Source organism: Lepisosteus oculatus, chromosome 12 (assembly GCF_040954835.1).
Source record: "Lepisosteus oculatus isolate fLepOcu1 chromosome 12, fLepOcu1.hap2, whole genome shotgun sequence".
NCBI lineage: Eukaryota > Metazoa > Chordata > Actinopteri > Semionotiformes > Lepisosteidae > Lepisosteus > Lepisosteus oculatus.
Window position 1 is genome coordinate 16,472,143 of NC_090707.1, and position 11,427 is coordinate 16,483,569.

The following is an 11,427-nucleotide window of genomic DNA, read 5'->3' on the forward strand; positions in this document are numbered from 1 at the left end:
CCATGTGATTTCAAGCTCGGGAGGCTTTTTTTCTCATAAATTGAAATTGAGCAATCTGAATGTGTGATTACTGTCTAAGCTGTGAGAAACCTCCTGTCATGTAAGTGTTTTATGGTGCGTTTGCCTATCAGTCGCTCAGACTCCAAATCCTCTTAAGAATAGATGAGTGATCAACATATTATGCAAAACTGAAAAATCCTTGGTTATTGAGAAAAGACCTCCTCCCTAGAGACTTGTGTTGTATTTCTTAAGCTGTTCATCAACAAGAGCCCGTATACCTGAGATGCTGGGTCCCATGTCAAACCACAGCATCACTGAGCATCTTGGTCATCCCCATACACTACAGCTACCTTTAAAATTCATCAGCTACCCTTATTTCAGTTTCGTTCTGCTGCACTTTAATTACACTGTGTGTATAACAGTATGATTAAATGAGCAAAATTAAGAAATTATCACTTTTTGTGTTTAATATCTCATTAAGGGACGAGGCTCATTTTGTTTCTAGTACTCTGTGTGTGCTTAATTTAAGACCTATTCCTTAATCATGTTGCTTTCAGAAGATTATGTCTTAGAGTGTACTTAGTCATGACATATAAAACACTGTTCTGTTACAGTCGTGGAAAATCGCAATGCAATCACAATGGAGTTTAAATGTAGTTGCATTCAAATATTCTGCATAATATAGTCCCTAGGGGCTGTAAACTAGTACTGTATGCTGTTCAAGACAATATGCTAGAGTTAACAATTCTGCTAAGTGCAATTAAAACATTTACCTTTTTTAATGCATGATGACAGGGTTTTGCATTTGACATATTTTTTCATATATATCCAGGTTATTATGTTATGCTTTGTTTTTCAACCATAGTTAGACTTTTCAATACAAGTATTTTCTGAAAAGGAAAGCAAAATAGAAACATGAAATTATACTTTAATAATAATAATTTAAATCTGTAATTGGAACCATCATTTATGATCTTTTAATAACAGATATTTTTCTCAATTATATTTAGTTCCATCTTTGATGCCTTGATTTCAGATTTTAACATTGCTTTTCAGTATATAGTATAATGAACTAAGATGAAGTCACTCCTGTCAGTTGAAATAAAACTGGTCGAGGTGGCTAGTGAGTTAGATCCCATTAACAACATGAATTAATCATCTGCATTGGTCCAGTGGTCTTTTTTGTATGGATTCTGTGGTGTTTAAAATGGCATTAGTCTCATAGATTCATATGATTTAGAACATTAAATCTAAAGCATTGTGTTTTTTCCATAGATAATACAGAGCAGTTTTCTCTGGTTAGTGGCAGATTAGGTGACAAGCAATAGGGGAGGCAGTGATGACTAAAACTGCCTCATACATTACTTAACCTCACTACCTTTCATTGTGCTCTACCTTTTCCTTTGCAGACATGACATCAAGTAAAGTTTGACAAGTGTTAAAACAGACCATTGCATAAATCCTCCTGTTGGTTTTTTTTCCCTCCTGCTAATCAGTGCCTAATGTATCACTTTCCTTTTTTCCTAGATCAGCACAATTTGAGCACACTGTAGTCATCACATCAAAAGGAGCAGAGATTCTGACAAAACTACCCTGTGAAGACTGAGAAGGATGCAGAGCAAAGTCAGGGAAGCTCAAGCAAGACTTACAATCCCAACCTGTACAGAAGTCTTTGATGTTATTTAAATAAAAAATCGTTGTCTTTTTACCGAGTAGTAAAAATGCTCTCTTTTTTTTCAACGTGTTAGAAATTACACGATTGGTGAAATACGGAACTGGGTATGGTACACATCAAGTAAACGTCAAGGAAAACTGAACACGCAAACTTAAAACTAGAAGCAATATACAATCGGCACAATTTTCAATAGAGGTTTTGTCAGAATCTTGCAAGACATGAATTAGACCTTACGAATTTGAAAATATTGTTTTTGCAACAGGGTGCACTTTGTTAAAAAAAATATCTTGCTTTGATGTTCTTCTAAATTCCGGATCCCAATGGAACCTATAGTCACCATTTTGTTTAATAATATAATGTATTTTAAAATAAAACCAGTATGTTGGTCCTACTAAGATCTGGATCCTTAATAGAGTCACAGAAGTACCATTAGCGTGCTCAAATAGGAACCCGTGTCCGAGATTTTTTTTGTAACGTATTCATTTCCGCATCCGACTTATTTTCCTCATCATTTTATTTTTTTTTGCATCTCAACACAACCGCAGTGTAAAAACAAGTCGTTAATATGATATCTGCTGTGTCGACAATAGTGTTTTGAGTATTTCCAGGTAAGATAAAGATATTATTATTATTATTATTATTATTATTATCTATAGAATGAAGATTACATTGAATTTAGAACAGGAAAACCACGTGACACGCTATGCACATGCTCACATTATAGAAAAGGAAATTCCATTCTAAATTGTTTGAATTCGGGTACTATTATTCTGGAATACATTCGGTCATTCGAGAACATGCTACGTAGTTAGCGACACAATTACTACAAAACCTGAAACCGTGCGTCAGTCTAACATTCAGTTTACGGACGTATGTTGTCACTACAAGTATTTGCTAAACATGTATAAAAGTTCCCTGTTTCGCATCTTGAAGTTCAATTATGTAATTAGGTTGATAATCACAGTGACGGAATTCAACTGCCTTTAATTTGTTATTCATCTGGAAATTCTGAGCAGGCAGAGGAACAGATGGATGGTTGTGAATTTATTACATCCATTGCTAACCGGGAATGTAGCCTAGTAAAATTAAGGATATAGAATTTGAATATTTGGCCAGATCCGAATCAGGAAAACCAATACAGGCAATTTATTGATATTATAATAGATATTTATAATAGAGTACTATATTCCACCCTACCAAAAATGTGGAATTTGTTAAAAATGCCGATAAGGACTGGTTTCCTTTAAAGATTGTGTGTAGCTGAACGCTTTTTTAAAAACTTTTAATTCGCGTTCTATGAAATCCAAGCCTGTTTTTGAGTTTGAACTCTTTTTTGTGTAAGGTTTATGTTCAACTTACCTGCTTCACATGCGATAAGAATTTCAGAAAAGGACTATCATATAGTTTGCTTTTGCTATATTTTTCTATTATAATAATTATTATCATTTATTGCGATGTCAGTCTACAAAAGACCAAATTGAAGTAATTCGCTAGCTGAGTTTTAACAATCACGTAATGATATCAGTGTGGAATGGAAACCAGTAAGATACCCATATAAACGTGAACACCGTTCTATGACGTAGCGTAGAGGGGAAATTTCATTTTCCAGTTAATCGGGAACAATTCGATTACATACAATTACTCTTACATTAGTTCTGTATGTCTGTTGGCATCATACGATTATCCCGGAATAATTTTATTAGGACTGAAGGATTTACCAACTGCTGTGGTAACGAGACGTCTGTAGTGCAAATTACTGTAAGGTGATGTTATTTATGGTGCATATTCTAAAACATGATTAAACAATTCATGTTCTATCTAGGGGCGCTCATTCCATCGATAATGTTTCATTTCTTAGAATTCTATTACATTGAATTTGTTTTGGATTTAAGGCCGTTACTTTAATGCTAATCTAAAAACAGCAACTCAGTATTTTTTTCCACAGTATACATGGGTTTACATATGGTTACAATCACAGGCATGAAAGAACATTTAAACCGGCTTTGTCCTTCTGTTCCCCTGTGGGTTTCAGAACAGGTTACTTTAAAATATTTACAGATCCCCAGATAAGACTAGATTCTGTGCAATGTTAAATCGAAGCTACAAGCAGAAACAAAATACGCAAGAATTTAAGAACAGGTGTCACAACTGGGCATATGAGAGAAACCTGCAGTGAAAACAAAAGAGAACGTTAAAAGGAGCTTATAATGGCATCGTTTAAAAAACAAATTATCGTAAAAAATACTGTCAAAATCAATCGCATACTGGGCTCAGGATTATACAGAATCTGCCCGTGTTTCGTTCAAAACGGTGTCCTGATTATACGGTAATTTATGAGGGATTAAAAACTGAAAGGTATTTTAACTGATAAAAATACTGTTATTGTCAGGTGATAAGATTAATTTTTTAATATAAAACGACATTAATACATCTTTAAGCTCATTACATTAATTCACTAATAATTATTGATACAATTATGCGTTTTAGTTATCTTTTTAACAGGTTAGTGCTTCCGGCGCGCTTAGCATTGTTCCACGATAGTGACTATCTTTATTTAGGATTCAAATTATAGGTGTAATAAACCATTTACATCTATAAATAGTGACCTTATTTATGAAAAAATACTGCCGTATATCAAGCTGTTCATTATACATTAGAATTCACATTGTGGTACAGTATACAGCACATACACGTACACATTACTAAGTGAAACTAACGTTTAAGTTCCATTCCCTTGATAATAACTACAATACATACATAAAATCCGAAAGTATAAGTTCATTAATCATAAACCCTTTTCGAATAAGTGTGTATTAGCGATTTTGATGGTAGAATGGGGAAATGTAATATATTATTTTTTAAAAATCTAGATTTAGAGCTTTATTGCTTTAAAGGTTCCATGAAAGTGGATGTAATATTACCCGGTATAAACGACTTCTGATTCTCTTGGAATGCTAATTACAGCAAAAAATGACGCAGAAAGGATAGCCCAATTCTGTTGAACGCCACAGTTTTGTTTTATTGCTATTAGCCAATCTGACATTGAACAGTCCCGCATATTTCCAAATGTTCAGTAGTCCACCGTTGTAGTTCAGCCTAGGCCACTTCAGGTCCCCAGGCTGTTTAATGATGAAAGCAGACTGCGTGTCGCTGGAAGTGTTAAATATATGGCTAATTATGCGTATGAAAATTAAACATCAGTGTTATGCTAATAGGACTGCCTTCAGCTGCGGATCAGAGCACTCGAGACCAGCATTTAATCAAATGAATCAGTAAGTAATACATCTGCACGTGTGAACTCTCACAAATCCAGAGACACAGGTTACAGTTACAACTTTCTCAATTTGTTTACTTTCACTGGCTATTATTATTAGTGTTGTGGGTGTCCACACGAAGAGACCGTCTCAAAACAGGCAGCGTCTTTTTAAAGATCCGGGAGAGACAAGCCGCCCTGAACTGATTTCAGTTCAAGCTGTACAGAATTAAGCTTTTCTTACATATTCAAGTTTCCTTCCTTGCTGTATAAAGCGATGCAAATGTAAGTTGTTTTGGATTAGTCGTTAGTCAAATAAATTATTATTGATAGTGAAAGATGATTACCGCATATAGCGTCCTAAATGAGTAATCATAATAAAAATGTCTGAAAATGGTAGATGTTTTCTACTGCAATTATTATTAATGTATCACATCATTATAGTTTTTCATACGTCACGCACTTAGATATTAAAACGTTTTAATGTTGTTCATTTGGCAACGTATCATAAGGCATGACGTTTATTTGAATCCCTAATTAGTGCTTTTCTACTGCCAATATTTATTTAAATAAAAATAAATGTACAAATTGTGAGGAATCGATTAAAGAACCTTACAACGGATAACAATGGTTTGACATATTCTCCTTTTACGGACAAAATCTTGAAATGCTTTCTTAGAATGCTCAAACTTCACTTTATTGAATGATTAATTTAATTAGAAACGTAACGTTTTAATTTCACATTGGCCACCAACATATATTTCCATAAAATCTGAAACCTATTCCGTGATGTGAAGGAACCATTTTCCTAAAAAATATATTTTTAAAATATGTGTATTGTTGTTGTCGTTTATGGCACACTGGTTTATGGCACAAAGTAGGAAGAATGTCAGTAGGAACTGCACCTGAGTGTTCTGAGCAGAAACACTACATACAGTGAATGTATACAGCCTGGTATTGGAGGATGCTACAACGTGTATTTTAGCAATTATCCCTATCTTCTTTCAAGACAGGCAGTAGGCTTTAAAATGATCTTCTTTCTCTTACTGTCATCTGTTCGAAACAGATCTGCTGTACCTTTTACTATGGTTTTCGGAAATGCACAAAATTTAGTCTCGGCTTTGCTGTTTTTCTTGAGTTCCGAAGGTTCTCCGGACCCAACCTCTGGATCGCCAATCGGAGCCGCTCTTGGCACGGGCGGGCCAATCAGCGCCGGGCTTCGATGAATATTCATGAATCGCTGATTCAAACCTTTGAGGCGAGTTTGTGTAGATCCACAGCATCATGCTTAGACTTTTCACAGAGACAAACTCCATTTTCTTATGAATGGAAAGTGAAAAAATCAGATCAGCTTAAATTGGGATCCATCCTTCACTGAGATCATAGAAGAAAACAAAAAGGAAGAGAAGGGATCAGCCAGAAGAGATGACAATGACTACAATGCCAGAAAGTCTTAATAGCCCTGTCTCAGGGAAAGCAGTTTTCATGGAATTTGGGCCATCAAGCCAACAAATGTCGCCTTCTTCCATGTCTCATGGACACTATTCCATGCACTGTTTACATTCTGCTGGTCATTCTCAACACGAAAGTTCATACAGCACAGGCTCATCTTTCCCTAGGTCTCTGGGTTATCCATATGTCAACTCGGTCGGCAGTCATTCCTCAAGTCCATATATCAGCTCTGTACAGTCCTACCAAAGCAGCTCGACCTTAACGCAGACACGGTTAGAAGACACAGGTAAGACCGCCAGAATTTCTTGTCGACGAATTCCTACTTTTGCAAAGCGCTGGGCGACGCTGAAGCTTTGCTTTTGCAGTCCAGTGAACGTACGCCGAATTGGAAAATCAGCCCAGATGTTCACGTATTAGTCTTGGTAATTATTTATTGCGTAATGCTATAAACAATGTATGCAATTAAGGGTAATTATACCTAAACTGCAGCATGGTAAAAATAGCAAACTTGCACAGCAAAGTTCGCTGCTTTGCTGGAGCGGTCGTGAAGGCTCTTTTCCTGAACACGTTTTGTTTCTCTTTCCTCCTTTTTTGGTTTTGTTTGTTTGTTCGATTCTCAGCAACGGAGACAGAGAAAAACACAGTTGTGGAAGGAGGAGAAGTTCGGTTTAACGGGAAAGGAAAAAAGATCCGCAAACCCCGGACTATTTATTCCAGCTTGCAGCTCCAAGCTTTGAACAGACGGTTCCAGCAAACGCAATATCTCGCTCTTCCGGAAAGAGCTGAACTCGCTGCCTCGCTGGGACTCACACAGACACAGGTCGGTACGTTTGTTTTTTAATGCACACCGGTTTTTCGTTATGTACTTTTAACTTCACAACAGAATAACTGCTACTGCTGGTGATAATAATAATATTGTCCGTCTTTTTGTCATGAAGATAAAAATCGAACACCATCGGAAAAGGAGATGAAATGTCATGCTATTTTATGAATTGATCTGTAAAGTTAAATCAGGTTTTGCAACAATGATACAAACCTACTTGACCACACAAAGATAACTGTCAGGTTTCGAACTTGATTATAAATGCGTACCAGTACCAAAGATAAAGAGAATATTAAATATAATCTAGTTTAATAGCGTGCCGACTTCTTTTAATCACGTTGTTGACTCAGCCGCAAAATATTTTATTTTTTATTTTTATGTGGCTCATTTTCACATTGTGATTCAGCATTATTTTTCGTGATGGCGACTAATTTTTAATATCCCACAATGTATTAACACGTAAGATACTAACCCGTTTATTATTTTGTGTTGATGTGTACATTTAATCATGTTTTGTGTTCCGTGAAAACAAAATAGGCTAGTGACCGTATTCTTTCAAGATCAGGATACTCGGTTTGGATTCATGCACAGCTGTCAGGATTTATCGAGCTAAACACTTCGATAACATTGACCGCGCCGACTGCTTAGTGATAGCGACTGTGAACACCGCGGCTTTTGTCTGACAAGAGTCTTTTCTTTTGCAGGTGAAGATCTGGTTTCAGAACAAGCGATCCAAGTTCAAGAAATTGATGAAGCAAGGCGGGGGGGCGATAGACACAAACGCGTTAGCCAATGGAAGAGGTCTCTCCACAGGCTCGCCTTCTGTCGCCCCAGTTTGGAACGCTTCAGCCTCCGGGAAAGCGCCAGCGGGTAACCCGGGCACCTACATCCCCGGCTACACATCGTGGTACCCCTCGGCACATCAAGAAGCTATGCAGCAGCCGCAGTTGATGTGAATAGACACTGTTAACCCCGCCCCGCCCCCCTCGAAGACCGTGGACGGTCCACCATGGGGGGATTTTGGGCCAGCTCCCCAGCGATGCACTGCACCCTGGTCCGTTGCAGACGAGCACAGATGTGATGCGGAGCTTTGTTCCCAAACGCTGACAGCTGAGCTATCGGCCTCCACACCGTTAGACCGTTCAGAGAACAGCCTGGAAGCAGAAAGACTTGCACAGGCATCGTCCGTGCGGAAGGGCAAGAAGAATGTCTTTTTTATGTCCTCTTAATCCAAAAAAGAGGGAGAGGATAGCGAAAACAATAGTACGTTAAAGCTGCTGTACCCCATTTCCGTGACCTCTTGATATATGTAAGAGTAGATGTATGACCCTCTAACCTATATATATATGTGTGTCTGTATACATATAGGTTACATATCGGGTACAGACTGTGTTTGTTTATGTGTGTTAAACTTTATTTAAATTATTTAAATCAGATGTCCACAACAGTTGTGCGGTTGCTTTCTTTAAAACAAAGCGTGAGTGTGTTCTTAAGGTATTAAATAAAACAACAACAGCTGAAAAAAAAAACAACTTCTGCTCTTGTACTGCTCCATTAACGCAAACAACACTGAAATTAGCGCCCTATGAAAGAAAGGCTTATAAAAAAAACCCTGGATTTGCCACAAATCGATGCATGTGAAAATCTTGTTGAAATGAGGTTTCGCAGCTTTAAAGAAGGAAAAGCAGTTTCAATTCGACAAGAGATTCCAGCATGTTCTGTTACTCCCCTGAGGAAGTGCACTGATCAGACTGATGTATATAAGCATATTTAAATCTCAATATATTCAGCTTTTTTGTGTGTGTGATTGTATACTTGACGCACTGTGAAATGGGATTTTACCTGTGAATATTGAAAATGTGTTAATTAAAATTAATGTGTTTAGCGTTCTATGTCAAAGTTTAGTTTTATATTCAACACGTTAATTTATTGATTTACATTAAAAGAAAATCCCTGTACATAATGTGTAAAATCTGAACGCAATTCACCTATGATTTCAAAAGGACAGCGTGAAAGGTACCGGAGTCATTTTACGGTTACAAGCACGTCTGGTAAAATGATTTTGTACTATCGACGTTTTTATTATTAAATTTCGAATGGCACCCCGTTGCACTGTATTTGTAAAATATTTTAAAAATGAGTTTTAAATCAAGCACAACTGAAAGTAAAATAAACAATACGATTATTTGTAAATTAAATTTTGATTCTAATCTGCATTATACATTTCTACAACTTTCAATAGCGTATAGTTGCTGTGAAGTGGTTGGTGTTAAATCTCCAAGGACACAAAACTAAATAAACAGGCAAACACTCGATCAAAAAACAAAACGCGTACAATTTATCTCGAGATGTTTTAGGAAAACTGCTCGCACGTTTGAATTCTCACTCTCAAGACAGGGTGCCTGTGTCCGCTTATCTGTCAGACTGTAGGGTCTGATTGTCTTTCTGTCCGCAATTGTTTTCTTAATACAGAATTTCTCAATTTAGCCTGACCCTTTCTTTATTCGCCTGCAGTGCCTCCACTATCGTTTGTGCCTTTATTCCCATAACAAGTCTGGTGCTTGTTTCTTTTCATTTTCATTTATAGTCGCTATAAGCTCCTTTCTCCTCTTCTGTGGTTACAATAAACCCCCTTTTCATCATTGAATGACGGGGAAAGCACTGGTGTGTGTTAAGTGAATAATTGGGCTAGAAGCAGGTGCTGCAGGAAAAGACAGCGATGTGTTGAGAAAAAAGTTAAAATGTGGATCAGTAAAAGTGACAAGTTCAAATGAGCTCTTGTTTGGGCTGATGGCTGAACTGCGCTTTTTCAGCATTTTTTTTTAAGGAGCAGAGAACAACAGGAGAAAATGTGACAGCGACTGATAAATACCGACCGTTTAAAATGAAGTACATTAGGGATTTTTCTTTAAATAAATGAAGACGTTTGGTAATTGTTAGTTTGTTTTGCGAAAAAGAAAAACCGCGTGAACTCATTTAAAAGAGGTTGCTCACCTATTGCTGTGATCAGGCTAATGCGTAGGCCTATGTTCAGACGTCTTTTGTTTTAGAAATATGCTATTAAGTAGACGCTTAATGAAGGCTGTGTGTATTTGATGGGGGAGGGGCGTTAATTCTCCCAACAAATTTCCACATGAGTTTATTTCTGGAATCAAGCTTGTTAATATACTTGGTGCATTATTTTTACTCGGTCTCATAAAAGGAACAAACCTACATGTCGTTGCTGCATAATTTCTGAAGAAAAAAATAAAGGTACATTTAAAGTATGTTAAATCCAGGTTTAAAGATATATTTTCGTTTTTGATACTTCGGCCTTTTAAGTTGCCTGTGCGCTTGTTCAAATTGTAATACTTTTTATTGATATTAAGTGAATGTGAGGCTTTCTATAATTATTCTGACCAATTCTGACATACGTCCTGTGTGGGCTACAAAGATTCGCAGTATTTTTGAACTCACATGGTCAGAACAGGAAACGTAACAACATGTTCTGGAGAAAACCGATAGCAATCACTGTGGCTGACTTTAGACCACAGATTATTCTAAAACTGCAAATGGTCTACTGCACGGTCATAGTTTTATACATTTACTCACTTTTTGTCGTTTTATCTTTAAACAAGGTGTACTTGCAAAACCAATAGTCTAGGCTAAGTAAATCATCCAAGGATCAGTCGGCTTAATTATTGGCAACTTTTTCCTCTTTCATTTGATATCATTAAGATTTGTTAGTGTTATATCATTTGTCATATCAATTAAATTCATTCCCGTTTTTTTACTTGTAAGCAGTCTGTCGTCCTACATTGTTAAATAGGCCTTGTGCCATCTTACACAAACGATACACGTTTTGTTTCTGTAGAACGAAATTAGACATTATTTTAGTTTTTTTTAAATCTAAAATTCAATGTTTGAAACCGAGGTTAACTACATATTTGCATGTAGGCTATCCTAAAACAAAGATATGTATTCAGAGACCCCTGCGACTCATAAACTTTCCGTATGCAATAACCTCGTATTTTCTATGATCACCGTTCCTACAACATATTTTTGATTGCTAAATAGTTGCTATAATAATATCACAATGTAGCCAATACTAGCCTTTGAAATGATAGGGATTGCTTAATAATAGTCTTATTATTTATAAAGTTATTAAAACACCTTAAGTTTTTTATGTCATTTCTAGATTTAAGTGAATATGAGGAAAACCCATGTCCCCGGCATAATATTTAT

The 11,427-nt window shown here is 36.5% G+C and overlaps 2 protein-coding genes across 5 annotated transcripts in view; both read left to right on the top strand.

Moving 5' to 3' along the window:
• metap1d (methionyl aminopeptidase type 1D (mitochondrial)) overlaps nt 1–1,708 on the top strand; it is a 30,820-nt gene extending 29,112 nt beyond the window's left edge. For all 3 annotated transcript variants that reach the window (XM_015359001.2, XM_006636591.3, XM_015359004.2), the window contains one exon: nt 1,528–1,708. In XM_015359001.2, coding sequence (XP_015214487.1) covers nt 1,528–1,606 — 79 coding nt within the window. In that variant the 3' untranslated portion in view covers nt 1,607–1,708. The remainder of the gene's footprint in view (nt 1–1,527) is intronic.
• Nucleotides 1,709–6,353: 4,645 nt separating this feature from the next.
• On the top strand, nt 6,354–9,092 carry dlx1a (distal-less homeobox 1a). 2 transcript variants are annotated; one of them, XM_015359007.2, is made up of 3 exons: nt 6,354–6,666; nt 7,001–7,204; nt 7,908–9,092. In XM_015359007.2, the coding sequence occupies exons 1-3, from the start codon at nt 6,354–6,356 to the stop codon at nt 8,075–8,077; spliced, it is 687 nt and encodes a 228-aa protein (XP_015214493.1). In that variant the 3' UTR covers nt 8,078–9,092. The 2 variants fall into 2 exon arrangements, with proteins under 2 accessions (XP_015214493.1, XP_006636571.1); XM_006636508.3 differs by having other exon boundaries at nt 7,001–7,200.
• The last annotated feature ends 2,335 nt before the right edge of the window (nt 9,093–11,427 follow it).

Bases quoted from the DNA above. Each gene is read 5' to 3' on its own strand.
- dlx1a (XM_006636508.3), top strand. From the start codon at position 6,354: ATGACAATGACTACAATGCCAGAAAGTCTTAATAGCCCTGTCTCAGGG. The intron at 6,667-7,000 runs GTAAGACCGCCA...TTCGATTCTCAG, and splicing joins GACACGGTTAGAAGACACAG to CAACGGAGACAGAGAAAAAC. The intron at 7,201-7,907 runs GTCGGTACGTTT...TTTCTTTTGCAG, and splicing joins TGGGACTCACACAGACACAG to GTGAAGATCTGGTTTCAGAA.